The sequence below is a fragment of the Leucoraja erinacea genome, chromosome 32 (genome assembly GCF_028641065.1).
Source record: "Leucoraja erinacea ecotype New England chromosome 32, Leri_hhj_1, whole genome shotgun sequence".
Taxonomy (NCBI): domain Eukaryota; kingdom Metazoa; phylum Chordata; class Chondrichthyes; order Rajiformes; family Rajidae; genus Leucoraja; species Leucoraja erinaceus.
In genome coordinates, this window is record NC_073408.1 from 4,313,399 (window position 1) to 4,333,569 (window position 20,171).

Genomic DNA, 20,171 nt, shown 5'->3' on the forward strand with positions numbered 1-20,171 from the left:
GCTATGATTGAATGGTGGAATAGACTTGATGGGCTGAATGGCCTAATTCTACTTCTATCCCTTGTGACCTTCTATCTAAGTAGGGGAGGACTCACCCAACATGAGGAAGGTGGACCTGGGGCCAGCAGTCCGTGAGTTAGTGGGCATTCAGGTGAGCCAGACTGATAGGGAGGGTTGCAGAGCTGGGGCTGATGTACCAGAGTGAGGATTTCTGCTGCCCCTGACCTGGATGAGCTTTGAATTTGCTCTGGTTACATTGCAAGTGTTCCAGTCTTGTAGAGAAAAACACATCCTGAAGTGTGCAGTCTATTTAGAAGAAAATTAGTGCTCGCAAGTGCTGCTGGAAAAAGAAAAGAAAAGCAGACTGCAAACTGCTACTTAGCCGAAAAATACAACAGGTTGCAAAGTTGGTCTCCAAAGGGAGTACAGACTGATGATACCATCCCTTCATTCAACTTGAAGTATCTAAGCTTTTAATCTTGTAACAAAACAAATAAAGATTTGCATTTCGATAGCACCTCTTATGTTCCTGTGAGTACGCCCCAAAGCCCTTTACAGCAAATGAAGCAACTTCTGCAATGTAGTCACTAAGGTAACGCAAACCGTGTCAAAGTTAGATCCTCTCAATGTGGACATCTTCAGAGTTGATGCCACAACCCAGAGGGTGTTGTTTCTCACAAAGGGTGGTGGGTATAAGGAACCAGGTGTCAGAGGAAGTGGGTACAATAAAGGTACAAAAGACACGGTGGCGCGGGGGTAGATTCGCTGCCTCACAGCGCCAGAGACCCGGTTTCGAACCTGACCACTGGTGCCTGTCTGTACGGAGTTTGTACGTTCTCCCCGTGACCTGCGTGGGTTTTCTCCGAGATCTTCAGTTGCCTCCCACACTCCAAAGACGTACAGGTTTGTAGATTAATTGGCTTTGTATAAATGTAAAATTGTCTCTATTGTGCGTAGTGTGGTATTAACATGCGGGGATCGCTGGTCAGTGCGAGCTCGATGGGCCAAAGGGCCTGTTTCCGTGATGTATATCTAAAACTAAAATTAAAATAACTTAGATTGGAAAGATTTTGAGGGATTTGGGCCAAACACAACTAAATGGGACCAGCATAAATGTAGCTGGAGACAAAAAGCTGGAGTAACTCAGCGGGACAGGCAGCATCTCTGGAGAGAAGGAATGGGTGACATTTCGAGTCGAGACTTTAGAAGGGTCTCGACCCAAAACCTCACCCATTCCTTCGTTCCAGAGATGCTGCTTGTCCCGCTGAGTTACTCCTGCTTTTTGTCTCTATCCGGTTTAAACAAGCATCTGCAGTTCCTTCCTCCAGCATAAATGAGACATCTTGGTCAGTGTGGATAAATTGGGCCAAAGGATCTGTTCCCTGTTGTAAGACTCTATGTCTAACTTGTTGGCATAAACGCATGAAATGCATTTGCAAGAGATTTGCTTCATGTTGATTACTGCAGAAAGTGCGTTGTTACGGGCTACAAATGAATCCAAGAGGCTTTTGGATAGGCCTATGGATTTGCAGGGAATGCAGGGATTTGGATTGTGCATGCAGATAATAGATGGTCTTGGCAACATGTTCGATGCAGATATTGTGGCTGAAGGACCTGTTCCTGTGCGAACTGTCCTATGTTCTATGTACGTGCCAAAGTACGGCACATGGTTGCATGCATTAGTTTAACAAACAGGAACCTCGCCAAGAATCTTCAGGCTAATCTTGGTTTAAACAAAATGATTTAACTGCGTTGAGGCCAAGTTTTATTCTTCTCATTGTTTGTTCTCTGTAAAAAAAACATTGCAACCCAATCATAAAATCATTTTTAAAAAGCATATTGTAGACCAAGTGGCCATTGTTTATGTGGAAATTCATCCAATTCCCGTACAAGACTCTACATGAAGATGCTGTACAGTAATTGTACTTTAACAACGTTTTTGATCGCCTGCCCTGGTACATTCTTATGTGTGAAGTTTTGTCTGATAACCCAGCGAAAAGTTTCTTGGGGCACTTTAGTTTAGTTTAGTTTAGTTTAGTTTAGAGATACAGCGTGGAAACAGGCCCTTCAACCCACAGAGTCCGCACTGACCAGCGATCCCTGCACATTAACACTGCCCTACACACACTAGGGACAATTTTACCATTATACCAAGCCACTTAACCTACAAACCTGTACATCTTTGGAGTGTGGGAAGAAACTGAATATCTTGGGCAAAACCCACGCAGATCACGGGGAGAACGTACAAACTGTGTATGTATGTGGCTCCAGACAGCACCCGTAGTCAGGATTGAACGTCGATCTCTGGCGCTGTAAGGCAGTAAGTATACCGCTGTGCCACCGTGCCGACCTTGACTTTGATAAAGGTGCTATATAAATGCAAAATGTTTCTCTTCGTGTTCCTGCTTACAAATACTTCCAATCTCTACATTTTTCTGCTGGGTAGCGACAGGGTTGCATTAGTGAATTACATGTGAGCCTCGCTCATACACAAAATATATATATACTAGACCAAGTGCAGACCCGTTGGGTCTGCTCCCCCAACGCAGCCGTTCCCTACCCGTAGCCCCCATGGGAGACGTGGTCCTCCAATTGAAGATTCGAGCACTCAGCAGTGCGGCTGTTTTTAAATGGCGTCTTTGTGAGGCGAGAGGCGGGTGCCAGCCGCCGTTATGGTCGCTGGCCAGCAGGAGGCGACAAAATGAGTGAGTGGGGGGGGGAAAGGACTTTATTAAAAATGTGTACATAAACACGACAAAATTTAATGAGGAGTGGATACTTTGAATGAATAGTGAAATCTCTACCGAAATGGAAAAAAATCTGGGGGTTTGTGGGTCTGGTGTTGGCGTAGCAACGAATCAAAGGCTGGCACCCACAGGCTGGCAACCACAAGACAGGCAGAAACACACACAGCACACAGTTTTAATATTAATACACACATAGATAGATATATATAGATAGATAGATAGATAGATAGATAGATAGATAGATAGACAGATAGATAGATAGACAGACAGATAGACAGATAGACAGATAGATAGATAGATAGATAGATAGATAGATAGATAGATAGATAGATAGATAGATAGATAGATAGATAGATAGATAGATAGATAGATAGATAGATAGATAGATGGATGATATGTATAAGGTAGCATGGACATAAAATGCAAGAGTAACTCAGTGGGTCAGGCAGATCTCTGGAGAAAAAGAAGGAGTGACATTTTGGATCGGAACCCTTCTTCAGACTACGTAAGGTAGGAATTAGAAAATGGAAATGATGCAATATGATATGATATCGATATGACCTTATTTATCCCAGGAGGGAAATTAATCTGCCAACAGTCATATAAACACAAAATACATGAATTATAAAATTAAAGTGACAAGTGGAAAGGATTGAGGATGTGCAAAGATTAGGGGGGGGGAGTCAGTCTCAGTCTCAGTCTACCCCACAACATAAGAGGGAGAGGAGCCGTAGAGTTTGATAGCCACAGGGAAGAAGGATCTCCTGTGGCGTTCTGTGCTGCATCTTGGTGGAACCAGTCTGTTGCTGGTGGTGCTCCTCAGGTTGACCAGTGTGTCAAGGAGGGGGTGAGCTGCATTGTCCAGGATGCTCCGCAGTTTGAGGAGCATCCTCCCCTCCAAAACCAACCTCCCGTGAATCCAACTCCACCCCCAGCACGGAGCCGGCCTTCCTGATGAGTTTGGTAATAGGAAAATATTATGGACAATGGAAAAGTATGGAAACTTAAGATTAAAAACACTGATTATTTGGTTTGAAGACTTGGCTGAGATCCAAATAGAAAATGAATGGCAGAGGAAGCTAGGAACAGCCAGGCTACCAAACAGCATATTCTACAAAAATAAACAGACATTAACTATTGACAAAATAGCGTAATTTTATCTGATCAGTTTGATGGGAGCAAGAAGTATATTGAGCAGTATTTAGGTTTAGATTCGTTAGTGTCACATGTACCGAGTTACAGGGAAATACTTTATTTTGCATGCTATCAATCAGATCAGATAATACTATACATAAATACAATCAAGTCAAACTCAAGTGCAAAATAGGTAGAGTGAAAGGGGAAGAGACAGAGAGAGAATATAATTGGAACACATGGAAATGTAAGATTGTTAAGGGCTTGGACACACTTGAGGCAGGAAACATGTTCCCGATGTTGGGGCAGTCCAGAACCAGGGGCCACACAGTTTAAGAATAAGGAGTAAGCCATTTAGAACGGAGACGGGGAAACACTTTTTCTCACAGAGGGTGGTGAGTCTGTGGAATTCTCTGCCTCAGAGGGCGGTGGAGGCAGGTTCTCGGGATGCTTTCAAGAGAGAGCTAGATAGGGCTCTTAAAAATAGCGGAGTCAGGGGATATGGGGAGAAGGCAGGAATGGGGTACTGATTGGGGATGATCAGCCATGATCATATTGAATGGCGGGGCTGGCTCGAAGGGCCGAATGGCCTACTCGAAGGGCCAAATGGCCTACTCCTGCACCTATTGTCTATTGTCTATTGAAATGGTGCTGGATTTACAGGTAGAAAAGAGATTCAAAAAAGTGGAGTGATTGTATCAGACGTTAGATCTTACTCTGGGAACAGCAACTAGAGGCAACACACTCTAGTGCCATCTTGTTGATACTGCTCACCGTACTGGTGAGAACAATGGATACTAGTAGCAGGAAGTTCAAGAAGGTTGTGAGCAATGAGCAGCACCCATCTCCCTCATCAGCATCGAACAGGTTAGATGGCAGCCAGCACCTATTCCTTGGAATCCATGCTGCCTGCCACCTAACCTGGTGGATACTGATGAGGGAGATGTAGGTGCTGCTCAGACCCTTTGCTCTCTCAACCTCGTGGGAAAGACGAGGATGGCGGCTGGTGCCGGCCGGAATACAATGAGAACTCAATATGAAACATGGCCCGTGGACATTGAACATGAAGATGAGCTCAATATTGAACATTGCCCGCCTGCATCTACCCCGGCCAACACCAGGAGGACACGAGGTAAGGTTTCGGGTCAGACCCTTGTTCAGACGGGTAACGTTCCACCACGAAACGTCACCTATTCCACTTCTCCAGAGATGCTGCCTGACCCACTAATATAAACCTCCAATCTATAAGACCCACCATCTTTGCATTCGCAGTTGCTCCCTACACCTGAAGGGCAATGTTTGGTGTGTTACGGGAACTTTGTGTGGACAATCTGCTGTTATCAACATGGTATCTCATCAAGTGATTGAAGTCTCCACCCATACACCATATCCTCCAATATTTGACCAAGTTTCTGATCACCTGTCCTGATATGTGTGAAGTTTTCTTTGGTAAGCCGGTGTGAAGTTTCTTGGGGTGTTTTCCTTTGGTAAATACACACGGATAAATTGGTCAGTTCACAGCTATATAGAGATATTTTAGACAGGTGGTAAAGAAGGTGCATGGTATGCTTCTCTTCATTGCTAGGGGCATTGAATGTAAGAGTCTGGAAGTCATGAAGCAGCTCTATACATAACATTACGAGAGGCATAGATATGGAACAGAGTCAGAACCTTTTTCCAAGGTAGACATGTTCAACTTCCAAAGAAGTTGGAATATCTTTGGAATATCGGAAGGTAACCCTGAACTAAACGTGTTTCAGAAGAATTTATTTAATTACGGGCTAATAATGGGAAAAAAGCTTATAATTAAATTCTGGAAAAATGCGCCCACACCAACAATAAAAATGTGGATATCAAATATGTTTGAAACATTACAAGAGATGAGATTCCTCTTAGCAGGTAAAGCAGACCAATTCCAAAAGACGTGGTCTATGTTTCTGGACCTATTACAAGTATGAGGTGCAATAGTAATTTAAATAAACAAATAAATAAATAAATGGTATCAAGACCTGGTAAAACACCAAAAACAGACTTGGGGTAGGTGCGGAAAATGGTACAAAAACAGGGACTTGGTTGGTTGCGCACTTTCTTTACCCTTACTTCTCCAAATCTGAGGAAGTTTAATCAGGACTGTTATGAAGAAAATACTCTTTAGAATTTAGCGATTGAGAGGGGATTTGTTCCTATTTTCTTTTTTTGGACAGGCTTTCTTTTCTAGGGGTCTCACACTTTTCTCACTTTACGCAGAGAGTGGTGAATCTCTGGAACTCTCTCTAACTTCTTTTCTAAGGGCTTTCTTTTCCCAACACTCTTGCACTTCACGACCCTTGCGCACTTTCTTTACTTTCCTTACTTCTATCTTTTTCTTAAAGCTCAAAAAAAAAATGAAGCGGTACAAAAAATGTATTAAGATATATGTGTTGTGTAGTATTGTAATTTACCGTACTTCTAATAAAAAAAATAAAAATAAAAAAAATAAAAAAGAAAGAAATGTTCAACTTTAGAGCTATGAGGCGGAAAGTTTAATGGAGATGAGCAGGGCAAGTTTTTTTACACAGGGTGCCTGGAACGCATTGCCAAAAGTGGTGGTGGAGGCAGATATGTTAGTGGTATTTTAAGAGGCTTTTAGATAAGCACATGGAAATGAAGGGAATGGAGAGATATGGATCATACACAGGCAGATGAGATCAGTTTAACTTGGCATCCTGGTCGGCACAAACATTGTGGGCCCATCCCAGTGCTGTACTGTATTGTTCTATGTTCTCTGTTCTAATGTGCCCTGATGATTTTTTTTGATTATCCAAACATTTCACAGGAATTGCCAAGAAGTGACACCAAACTGGAGACCAACGGCAACTTGGAAAATCTCTTGCATTTCCTCCTCACACTGCCCCGACACAAACAACAAGGTTCTTGTGTGACATTCTTAATAAAGAGAGCCACCGGGAGAATTAGCAGGAGTGTAACGAGGAGGTTATCTAATTAGTTTACAAATTAAGAAAACAAGACAACATGATGACTAGGTTTACCTGGAAAAAGGCAGCTCTCAGTATCGTGGTGATATGCAAAACACAAGATAAACACAGTGAGTCTCTGAATTTATCATACGAAGTACGAAGCTGTTGATCTTTATGACGAAGATAATTATTTGAGAATTGTTTGTATTTTTTAGTTTAGTTTAATTTGGATAAACAGGCCCTTCGGCCCACCGAGTCTGTGCCGACCAGCAATCCCTGTACACTAATTGTCCTACACATACTTGGGACACTTTACAATTTTTGCTGAAGCCAATTAACCTACAAACCTGCACGTCTTTGGAGTGTGGGAGGAAACCGACGCACCCGGGGAAAACCCACGCGATCACAGGGAGATCGTACAAACTCCGTACAGGCAGCACCCGTGGTCAGGATCGAACCCGGGACTCTGGCGCTGTGGGGCAGCAACTCTACCGCTGCGCCACCGTGCCGCCTGTATAATCTTTAATCAAATAAAATTATTATATGGCATCTGTTTCTATACACACATAAAATTATTACAAAGCATCTTTAACACAACAAAATCATTACTTTTGGAATCTTTGTCAGGCAAAATTTAACACTAATCTGTGTGCAAATGGATGAATGGCCACAGCAGGAGTTGGAATCACTAATGGTGAAACAATGATAATCATTTGTATACTTGGTATAAGTGTAAAATTGTCCCTAGTGGGTATAGGCTTGTGTCAATGTGCGGGGATCGCTGGTCGGTCCGGACTCGGTGGGCCGAAGGGCCAGTTTCTGCTCAGTATCTCTAAACTAAACTAAATTAATTTGCAAATCACCGTAGAATGTAGTACAGCATAGGAACAAGCCTTTGGCACAAACAAAATGCCAAGTTAATGCCCTTGTGGCTAAAGGTATCAGGGGGTACGGAGAGAAGGCAGGTACAGGATACTGAGTTGGATGATTAGCCATGATAATATTGAATGGCGGTGCAGGCTCGAAGGGCCGAATGGCCTACTCCTGCACCTATTGTCTATGTTTTTATGGTTAAACTAATTTGCTCTGCCTGCACATAATCTATATACCTCCATTCCCTGCATATGGATATGCCTGTGTAAAAGCCTCTACACACCACTGTCTTATATATCTCCACCTCCACTCCTGGCAGTGTGTTCTTGCGACCCATAACTCAAGGTATAAAAGACTTTCCCCCTCAAATCTCCTTTCAATTCCCCCCTCTCCACCTAAAGCTATGTCCTCTAGCCTTTGACATTTCCACCCTGGCAAAAAGGTTCTGAGTGTCTACCCTGTCTATGCCTCTCATAATTCTTTATACCTCTATCAGGTCTCCCCTGAGTCTGCCATGTCCCGAACAATCCAAATTTGTCCAAAGTCTTCTTCTAGCTAATGCACTCTAATTGATGTATTCTGGTAAAACTCTGTGTGATCAGATGTGAGTAGCCGTTGCAAATATCGTCAGGACTGACATCCTGAGCTTACAACCGTTCTCCTTGTCCAGACCCTCAATGTTTGAGGATAAGTTGTTTCCTCTCCAGTATTTTAAGCAGTGGAAGATACCTGTACATGAATTATTTTAACAATGGAGTGATTGACATAAAGTCATATACGATGTAAACAGGCCAACTTGTCCATCCAGCCAAAGATGCCCATCTAAGGGTCTCGACACATAACCTCACCTCTTCCTTGTCTGCAGTGATGCTGTCTGACCCGCTGAGTTACTCCAGCATTTTGTGTCTATCTTCCATCCGAGCTGGTCCGGTTTGCCCGCATGCCTCCAATCATTTTCCACATCCAAACTCCTGCCCAAAGTGTCTTTTCAATGCTGTTATAATACCTGCCTCAACTACCTCCTTCAGCAGCTCGTCCTGTCTACCCACCACTCACAATTGTTGCATACAAGAATCACATGGTCTTGACACAGACAGATGGTAAAAACTATGGCAAGCAAGTCCAAGAAAACTGGAGACCAAACGTAACGCACACGTGTACATGCACACGCGTGTCCTTGGACACGCCATGTGGACGCAACCATCACACCTTCCCCACGTACACCCTCCTCGGCCTCTCTACATTACCATTCCAACTCTTGCTATCTCAATCAATGCACCAAATATGGCAGTCGATTTACACACAAACTGTCATTAACAGCAATGTCACCATTTTTGTTGCAATGTTGTTTCAACGAGATGAAAGGGTAGTCAAGGCCAGTTCATTGGCTATATTTAAGAGGGAGTTAGATGTGGCTCTTGTGGCTAAGGGGATCAGAGGGTATGGAGAGAAGGCAGGTACGGGATACTGAGTTGGATGATCAGCCATGATCATATTGAATGGCGGTGCAGGCTCGAAGGGCCGAATGGCCTACTCCTGCACCTAATTTCTATGTTTCTATGTTTCTATGAATGTTGGTCACTACTCAACATTTATCCAGTTGACCACCGTTGCCATGGTCCTGTTTGCATTCACCTAAGGCGGCAAAGCAGGTTTGACCTCTTTAAGAATCTATCGAGCAAGTAGGGAGCTCAGTTTAGTTTTGTTTAGAGAGACAGCAGGAAAACAGGACCTGTGACCCTCTGAGACCACGCCAGCCATTGATCACCCATTCACACTAGTTCTAGATTATCCCACTTTCTCATTCACTCCCTACACACTCAAAGCTAATTAACCAACAAACCTGCACACTCTCAGACTGTGGGATGAAACCGGAGCACCCAACAGAAACCCATGTTATTCTACGCTAGCCAACTTTTTCAAACACTGCCAACATATTAGGGGCAACTTGGAGAGGCCAACACACTCACGCCTTTGCTGCGGTTTCTTCCCATAGCCCAAAAATGTGTGGATTGTCAGATTCAGATTCAGATTCAAACTTTCTTGTCATTGTGCAGTGTACAGTACAGAGACAACGAAATGCATGGACGTTTGTGACAGTTGTCTGTGTGCAAACCAGTTCAATCCATCGATCAAAGTTACACCAACAAATGCAAGTCTGAACGAAATATCGTTGCATCTTATTATGTACATTGATTGTCCCCACAACAAGTCATCTGGCATAGCAACATACTCTACAACAGTGGCCACTCTTCAGAAGTAATGTATTGGTTGTAAAGTATTTTGGGATGGCCTAAATGCAGCTGTAGAAATCTAAAACTTACTTTCTTTCAAAGTGATTCAGCTTTCCACCCCTTTCGAAGTTTAGAGGCACCCACCATCTAGGTGTTTAGTTTAGTTTAAGAAGGAACAGCAGATGCTGGAAAATCGAAGGTAGGCCAAAATGCTGGAGAGACTCAGCGGGTGGGGCAGCATCTATGGAGCGAAGGAAATAGGCAACGTTTCGGCCCGAAACGTTGCCTATTTCCTTCGCTCCATAGATGCTGCCTCACCCGTTGAGTTTCTCCAGCATTTTCGTCTACCCATAGTTTAGTTTAGTTTAGTTTAGTTTAGTTTAGTTTAGTTTAGTTGGTTTATTGCCACGTTACAGTGAAAAGCTTTTGTTGCGTGCTAACCAGTCAGTAGAAAGACAATACATGATTACAATACAGCCTTCCACAGGTACAGATCGATGATAGAGGGACTAACATGAATAGCTGGTTTAATGGTTGAGATGCACTCCGAGGCATTCTAAAGTCATGATTGGAATGGAAGTTTTGCTCCGCTGTTTCTTCAGCTAACTGACTGTCATAGAGTCATAGAGTGGAAACAGGCCCTTCAGCCCAACTTGCCCACACTAGGCAACATGTCCTGTCTACACTAATCCCAGGTGCCTGTGTTTGCCTCGTATCCCTCTAAACCTGTCCTATCCATGTACCTGTCTAAATATTTCAATAACTTGATGAAAATGACTTGTTTCTATATTGCATGAATGGCAAAACTGCTGTGTGAATTTGGGGAAGTGCCTTATGCCATAGAGTAAGACAGCACGGAAACAGGCCCTTCGGCCCAACTTGCCCATGCTCACCAAGATGCCACATTTACACTAGCCCCACCCGCTTACGTTTGGCACATATTGCATCACTCTAAACCTTTCATAGAAACATAGAAACATAGAACCTAGGTGCAGGACTAGGCCATTCGGCCCTTCGAGCCCGCACCGCCAATCGAATATCATCATGGCTGATCATGCAACTCAGTATCCCATCCCTGCCTTCTCTCCATACCCCCTGATTCCTTTAGCCACAAGGGCCACATCTAACTCCCTCTTAAATATAGCCAATGAACTGTGGCCTCAACTACCCTCTGTGGCAGAGAATTCCACAGATTCACCACTCTCTGTGTGAAAAATGATTTTCTCATCTCGGTCCTAAAAGACTTCCCTCTTATCCTTAAACTGTGACCCCTAGTTCTGGACTTCCCCAACATGGGGAATAATCTTCCTGCATCTAGCCTGTCCAACCCATTAAGAATTTCCTATCGTGTACCTGTACAAATGCCTTTTAAACGTTACGATAGTACCTGCCTCCTATGGCAGCTCATTCCATACACCCACCAACCTGGGTTGAAGGATTACAGTATCACCATCCTGCTGTACCTCAAGGAATGGAAGTTGGAACAGTTGGAGGCCATCCATCTGTGCCATGAACAACCTGTATTTCCACATGCTCCTGACAATAAAACATTGGCAAGAGACCCCGAGATATAAATTCCTTGGGGCAACATTTTGACCTTCTTGTTCTGAGTAATCATCATGAAGTTTGCATATCAAACCCTGTATCTTGATCCAGTAAACTGGCCTTTGGGAGGGAGCAAACAAATTTCACGGAGAAATTTGAATGTCATTTGCGAGAAGCTCGGTTTCCTGGTACAGGGACTGCATGCATCACAGGCTCGCTGTGATAAATATGAAAATTAATTCATCAAAAGCTTGAACTCAGAAGATGGTGCTAGATAAAACCTTCCAACTGCTTAAATGCTCTGACGGTGAGGCGTTTTTTTTAAGAGACTTTCACCTCAAGTTACAGTCCGTCAACTCTTTGGTTATGACCTACCCGGCAGGTACGGGATACCGAGTTGGATGATCAGCCATGATCATATTGAATGGCGGTGCAGGCTCGAAGGGCCGAATGGCCTACTCCTGCACCTAATTTCTATGTTTCTATGTTTCTATCATCTCTAATATACAATTGCGCAGGTCAAATAAAATAATTATTCACCCTTTCCAATCCAATTATATTATTAATTTATCAATTAAAATTTTCAGTTTATCTATCATATGATAGGTGTCAGGGGTTATGGGGAGGAGGCAGGAGAGGAACAAGGGATAGATCAGCCATGAGTGACTGGCAGAGTAGACCTGATGGGCCGATTTGGCCTAATTCTGCTCCTATTACTTATGATCTTATGACTTAAACCATATTTTAGTTCACATTTAATACAAATTATAATTTAATGTGTATTTTGTAAATTAGTTGAAAGTCATTCTTTCACTTCTTATTCTTGGATTTATAACTATGTAATCTTAATTGATTTTTCATTTGATTTTGCAAAATAGGTGAGGAGGAGTGAGGGTTCTTTGTTTAAGATGTGAAACTGACTGTGTGAAGTAGTGGAAACTATCAATCGTCCCTTTAGAGAGGGTATCGGACGGGTTATTTGGGAGATAAAGGATCTGAGGGAGCGATGGTGGGATATTGGAACTGACATTACTAGCTTCATAAGGAATCAGCATGGACTCGATGGGCTGAACGATCTCTGTTCTCTCCAGACCAATTCTACAATTAGTTAACTGCTCTCATGGAACACCGACAAACACTTTGAAACACCTTCAGGATTGTAATCTCATATTCAAACTCTTCAGAAATGAAATAAAGCAAAGAGATCACTAGCTTTCGGATGGAGGAAGGGATTGGTTTACACTGAAGATAGACACAAAATGCTGGAGTAACTCTGCGGGAGATGCAGCATCTCTGGAGGCCTGAAGAAGGGTCTTGACCCAAGACGTCACCCATTCCTTCTCTCCAGATATGCTGCCTGTCTCACCGAGTTACCCCAAATGTTTTCAGGTTAAGGATTCATAAATTAAGACGATGGTTTTAACTTTTTGTGTTCTTCCAGTTTTATCACCTAGACGCACCCAATATGAGATTTAAATGAACCAGGCAGCTAGCAGGAGATTTGCGGAAAGATTTCACCCAGACATTACCGTACAATGAAAGAAAGTGCATCCATTCTCATACTCACATTGTACTTGAAGGGGCCACCAGTCTGCCGTGACCTTTTCTCTGCCAGCAAATCTTTAACGGTATGCTTGACACGAACACCCTGATAAACGCGCCTCGAATGGTCCGATGGAACTGTTAAATAGTAAAAAATAAAATAGAAATCTGAAATGGTTCAATGCATTGATGATTGAGAGCCCTTTCCCTCTGGAATCCTGCTCTGAATGGCACTGGCTGCAAATGGCATTGAGCATTTAAACATTAACAAAGATGTAAGCAAATGTAGTGCACACATACAAATATAGGAGCAAATTTATTTGGAGAGGGGACAATATACGTAATTGTGATCAGCGCAACTCAGATTAAATGTAATCTTATTTTTCAGTGAAGGGTAATGAGAAGTCAAGCAGGAGAGGGAACGGTGGAATAATTATCTCTTACTAAGCCAGGGGATTGAAGGCCAGTGCAGGGCAAATGCTGCATAGAAACTTCAGATCCAGGCCAGGTGCGAAAATTTATTTACATGCTAATATAATTACCTGCTCTGCACCTTTTGCACAGTCACCTGTTTGTGGGCAGAGAACGAGATTAAGAGAGAGACAGAGGTAGGTGGAGGAGGGCGTTTGTTTAGTTTAGTTTAGAGATACAACGCGGAAACAGGCCCTTCGACCCACCGAGTCCACGCCGACCAGCAATCCCCGCACATTAACACTACCCTACACATACTAGGGACAATTTTACATTTGTACCAAGCTTATCCCGCAAACCTGTACATCTTTGGAGTGTGGGAGGAGACTAAAGATCTCTGAAAAACCCATGCGATCACATAGAAACATAGAAAATAGGTGCAGGAGTAGGCCATTCGGCCCTTCGAGCCTGCACCGTCATTCAATATGATCATGGCTGATCATCCAACTCAGTATCCTGTACCTGCCTTGTCTCCATACCCACTGATCCCTTTAGCCACAAGGGCCACATCTAACTCTCTCTTAAATATAGCCAATGAACTGGCCTCAACTACCTTCTATGGCAGAGAGTTCCAGAGATTCACCAGTTCCCAATCAGTAGGAGATTCACAGTGGGTAACGGGTAGGTAATGTCAGTTGAACTGGCCTCAACTACCTTCTATGGCAGAGAATTACAGAGATGGAATCACAGGGAGAACGTACAAACTCCGTACAGACAGCACCTGGAGTCAGGATTGAACCCAGGTCTCTGGCACCGTAAGGAAGCAACTCTACCGCTGCGCCACCGTGCCACACATCTCTGCCGCCATCTTGTTTTCTCGAGCTCCACCTCTCCAGCTAGAAATGTTTCCGATTTCCTCAACAATACTCTGTCCTCTTGGGCCAACTCTCCTCACCCTCGCTACTCACACCACTTCTGCACTTCTGAGGCTTGTAGTGAAGTGAAGCGTTCCAATTCGACCTCAGCGAATGGATTCTCAAGCCCTGCGACAATTCCCCTGATCTCCTTTTGACTGTTAGCCACCAACAAAGGCCTTTACCTTTAGACCAAGCCAATTAACCCACAAACCTGTACGTCTTTTGAGTGTGGGACGAAACCGGAGCACCCAGAGAAAACCCACGCGGTCACGGGGAGAACGTACAAACTCCATTTGATTCAATAACTTGATGAAAATGACTTGTTTCTGCCTTGCATTAATGTCAAGACGATTGTGCGAATTTGGGGAAGTGCCTTAGAGTCACAGTCATACAGCCCTTCCTATAAAGGAAACAGGCCCTTTGGCCCAACTTTCCCATGCCGACCTAGATGCCACATCTAAACTAGTCCCACCTGCCTGTGTATGCCGCATATCCCTCTAAACGTTCCCTATCCTTGTACTTGTCCAAATGTCTTCTAAACATTGCTGTAGTACCTGCCTCCGCTACCTCTGTGTGAAAAGGCTATTCACAGGTTCCCAATTAAAGGGTACTGAGATGGTAGCACAGTGGCCCAGCGGTAGAGTTGCTGCCTTACAGCGCCAGAGACCTTGGCTCTATCCAGACTACGAGTGCCATCTGTACGGGATTTGCATGTTCTCCCTATGACCACATGGCTTTTCCCCAGGTGCTCCGGTTTCCTCCCACACGCCAGAGACCTGCAGGCTGGAGGTGCTGCAGCTGAGAGTGCCATGCATAGTTTACCTTGGTGCGTACAACGAGGTGTCCTGCAAGCAGACCCTAGGTGTTAATCCCATGGGCCCATCTCGGGAACGCCCCCCTGTGTAGCCAAAAGCCCCATTAAATGTCTTATAGTCAGATCCATCCCCATTCTGAGCAGAGGCGTTGAGACTTACAAACCCATTCACATTCATGTCATGGCAGAAGAATTATCCCATTCGGGTCTACTCTACCATCCAGTTATGACTGATCTATCTTTCCCTCTCAATCCCATTCTCCTGCCTTCTCCCCATGATCTTTGACACCCGTACTAATCAAGAACCTGTCAATCTCTGCATTAAAATTACCCAAAGACTTGATGTGTAGGAAAGAACTGCAGATGCTGATTTAAATCGAAGGCCAGTATCAACAAAGACCCACATCATCCTGTCTATGTTCTCATTTGACTCCCACCATCGGGAAGAAGATGCAGGAGTCTGAGAATTGTGGCCACCAGGTTTGTGAACACTGCTTAACATCAGTTTAGTCTGAACTTTACTTCAATCTGAAGAAGGGTCTCGACCCGAAACGTCCCCGATTCCTTTTCTCCAGAGATGCTGCCTGTCCCGTGGAGTTACTCCAGCATTTTGTATCTGTCACCAGTTTAATTTAGTTTCGATTAGTTTAGTTTAGTTTAGTTTGGAGATATAGTGTGTAGACAGGCCCTTCAGCCCACCGAGTCCGCAATAATCAATGACCACCAGTACACTAGTGCTATCCTACACACTGGGGATTATTTAAAGAACTCAATTAACCTACAAACCAACCAGTGATCACCCCGTACACTAGCACTATCCTACGCACTAGGGCCAACTTACAATTTACAAACCTGTACGTCTTTGGAATGTTGGAATGTTGGAAGGAGCAGCTGGAGAAAGCCCACGCGGTCACGGGGAAAACGTGCAAACTCCGTGCAGACAGCACCCGTAGTCAGGATCGAACCCGGGTCTCTGGCGCTGTGAGGCAGCAACCCTACTGCTGCGCCACCGTGCCACACAACATCAACCATGAACTAAGGAGTATTTTTGGTTGCATTAGTATTGGAGTTTTTAATTTATTGTTTCTTGCACGTTTTTTGTGTTATCTCTGTATATTGCGTTTACAAGTCTTTGTTTAGTTTAGAGATACAGCACGGAAACAGGCCTTTCGGCCCCCCAAATCCGCGCCGACCAATGCTATACTACACACACACTGGGGAGAATGTACATTTATACCAAGCCAATTGACCGACAAATCCTGTACTTCCTATACCTTCTTCCCCTGGTGAAAATCCACGCGGACACAGGGTGAAGGTACAACCTCAATACAGACAGCACCTGTAGTCAGGATCGAACATAGAAACATAGAAACATGGAAACATAGAAAATAGGTGCAGGAGTAGGCCATTCGGCCCTTCGAGCCTGCACCGCCATTCAATATGATCATGGCTGATCATCCAACTCTGTATCCCGTACCTGCCTGCTCTCCATACCCCCTGATCCCTTTGGCCACAAGGGCCACATCTAACTCCCTCTTAAATATAGCGAACCTGGGTCTCTGGCGCTGTATGGCAGCAACACTACCGCTGCTGAGCCACCGTGCCGTCTAATATTCGGTGACATGCCGAATTTCTCTAAGAAGAACGTTCCCATTTCACCGAGTTAATGATTTGCGGCAACAGTTGCAACTTCCTGGGGAACAGCCCATAGATTACAGAGCGCTCTGTTATGTAACCGCTGCAGGCGAAACTCATAAGGACCCTAGACAATAAAATGTTAACTGTTGGAGTGGGAGCTCGAGGCTTCGGTACAAATTGCATGCCATTTGGCTACAACTCATACTGCTCACAACACCTTTGTGTGCAGTGAATGACAATGTACACAGTAACAAAGTGGATGAATTACACTGAGATGTGTATATTTTTTTAAGCAATCATCAATAAAAATAGATGATGTATTTAAACATCCCGGTAAATGCAATGAGCAAAATGATATGTGCCATTAAAAATTTATATCAATTAATATATGTCTGTTCAACTGACAGGCCAGTATTTTGAAATTTCGAGTGCCTGTCTGATTCTGTTTTTATTGCAGATTTCCTGCATTTGCGGCTTTCGGTTCGATGCCAGATAAAGAGAGGCCAGTTCTAATTGTTTATTGTGTTAACAAGCAGGAGGTGCCACAGTTGCAAAACATGTTTAATTCAACAACATTCGATAAAACTCCAGGTGTCACAGCCAGCAGATGAAACACTCCCAGCAGACGCAGAGATTGTGAAACCATTTGCTCAGCTATCATCATTTTAACGATATCTTTCCAGAGGCAAAACACCATTAAATAAAACTTGGAAATAAAAGATTTCCACGCTAATTGCTGACGACTATTATTTTCCTTGTATAATTTATTTATTCCTTGTCTAACCTATACCTACTAAACCTCCCCACTTTTGGCACACCGATTAGCTAACATTACTAATGTGCCGTTTCCCAAGAAGAGTTACATCCACTCACGTGGCTCCCAAAAAGACCATAAGAGCCAAGATGTTTTAAAACATCAAGTAGAAACAAGGAACTGCAGATCTGGCTAATGCACGACACACAGCATCAGACGGAAGAAGTGTCTCGACCCGAAACGCCACCCGGGCTTGTCCTCCAGAGATGCTCAGTTACTCCAGCACTTTGTGACATTTTCAAAGCATGGTTTTGTGACCTTTTATAGCATTACTTGTTATGTCTTTCAACAGTCATGTAATCATATAGCACGGAAACAGGCCCTTCAGCCCAACTTGCCCATGCCAGCTAAGATCCCCCATCTACGCTAGTCCCCAATACCTGCTGTTGGCCGATATCCCTCTTTCCAATCCACATACCTGTCCAGAAGTCTTTTAACTGTTGTTTTTGTACCTGCCTCAACTACCTCCTCTGGCAGCTCATTCCATATACTCACCAAACTTTGTGTGAAAAAAATTGCCCCTCAGGTTCCAATACTATGATGAAGTTAGAATATAGAACAAATACCTGTGCCAAATTAATTCGTTTTGCCTGCAAAACCCTCCGTTTCCAGCCTACCCATGAGCCTATCTAAAAGCCTACTACAATGCGACTGCAAACCTTCCCCCTCTGACTTTAAAGCTGTGCACGCTCATCTTTGGCAGAGTTGGGGATGAAAGGTTCCACAGGTGGCTTCCAATATTCGGTAGCTGCATAGGACGGCACGGTGGCACAGCAGTAGGGGCCCGGGTTCGATCCTGACTGCAGGTGCTGTCTGTACGGAGTTTGTACGTTCTCCTTGTGACCTGCGTGGGTTTTCACCGAGACCTCTGGTTTCCTCCCACACTCCAACGACGTGCAGGATTGTAGGATAATTGGCCTCGGCAAAGATTGTAAATGATCCCTAGTATGTAGTATAGTGTAAGGGGATCGCTGGGTGGCATGGGCCTGGTGCTGGTCTGCACTGTATCTCTAAACTAAACTAAAGTAGGTAATTAGTTAAATATTAGGTTTGGAGATTGTGAATTGAATATAAAGGCAACATTACAGTTGATGAGCATGTATAGATTGATGTTTTAGATCATACAGACAGATTCAATAGACAATAGACAATAGACAATGGGTGCAGGAGTAGGCCATTCAGCCCTTCAAGCCAGCACCACCATTCAATGTGATCATGGCTGATCATCCCCTTTCCTGCCTTCCCCCCATATCCCCTGACTCCACTATTTTTAAGAGCCCTATCTAGCTCTCTCTTGAAAGCATCCAGAGAACCTGCCTCCACCGCCCTCTGAGGCAGAGAATTCCACAGACTCACCTCTCTCTGTGAGGAAAAAGTGTTTCCTCGCCTCCGTTCGAAATGGCTTACTCCTTATTCTTAAACTGTGTGTGGCCCCTGGTTCTGGACTCCCCCAACATCGGGAACATGTTTCCTGCCTCTAGCGTGTCCAAGCCCTTAACAGTCTTATATGTTTCAATGAGATCCCCTCTCATCCTTCTAAACACCTTAGTTAAATATTAGGTTTGGAATATAAGGGCAACATTACAGTTGATGAGCATGTGTAGAGTGATGTTTCTGATCATACAGACAGATTCAATTGAAAGGAATGTCATAGTAAGCATTATCTCCAAGTTATTTGAGTTGAAATTGAGTACAGTATTCCCAGAAGATAATTGTCACATATCTATCTGAGCATCGTAGACGCGAATGCCTTGGGTTAACCAAAGTCTACGAAGCTCAGATAGAAATGTGACATTTATCGTCACATGCTGTACTCAATTCTTGCCAAAGGTCAGGTAAAAGGAGTCAGCAAACAGATCAGGCACAATCACCTTGAATGGCAGGCCAGCCTGGAGGGGATGAATGGCCTTTTCCCACCTCTTTGAGCAGAAGGCAGACACATTATCTTTGCATTTCGTGTTTAAGAAGGTACTGCAGATGCTGGAAAGTCGAAGGTAGACAAAAGTGCTGGAGAAACTCAGCGGGTGCAGCAGCATCTACGGAGCGAAGGAAATAGGCAACGTTTCAGGCCAAAACCCTTCTTCAGACTTCTTCAGCAAAGAATTATCTTTGCACATTTGTAAAGGGAATTGGTCGCTTATTATACACTCCAGCAAGTGAGAACAAACTTGCTAAAGGCAATTCAAGTTTCAGCAAACAGTGGGAAGATTATACTAATCAGACCGTATCCACTGACTCCAACCAATGAGATAGAATACTTGAAGGATGCAGGTGTGAAAAGATTAAGGATTGTGCAATTTTAAAAGTCTGTCAGCAGCATGACAATTACATTAGGTGTAATATATTGCTGGTTATGTTAATCGCAGTGACTTATTTGATCTTAGGAATGAGACAAAGAGCAGCATTCATGAAGATGATGGATGTGGGGCAACTCCTGGCAACATGAGGCAGAGAGAAACTTACATGTGTAAGCTACAAAGACACATAAAGAAACAAATCCGGAGCTTGAAGAAAAACAATTGGAGTCGGACATGGGATTCAGCTG

At 43.9% G+C, this 20,171-nt stretch overlaps 1 protein-coding gene across 1 annotated transcript in view; it reads right to left on the minus strand.

Annotated features, from left to right (window-relative positions):
- Positions 1 to 15,352, minus strand: part of LOC129712213 (POU domain class 2-associating factor 2-like) — a 33,619-nt gene extending 18,267 nt beyond the window's left edge. Inside the window, exons 1-3 of the mRNA XM_055660471.1 lie at positions 15,183 to 15,352; positions 14,412 to 14,515; positions 13,058 to 13,200 (exon numbers count right to left, since the gene is read on the minus strand). Coding sequence (XP_055516446.1) covers positions 13,058 to 13,200; positions 14,412 to 14,515; positions 15,183 to 15,352 — 417 coding nt within the window. The remainder of the gene's footprint in view (positions 1 to 13,057; positions 13,201 to 14,411; positions 14,516 to 15,182) is intronic.
- Between the last annotated feature and the right edge of the window lie 4,819 nt (positions 15,353 to 20,171).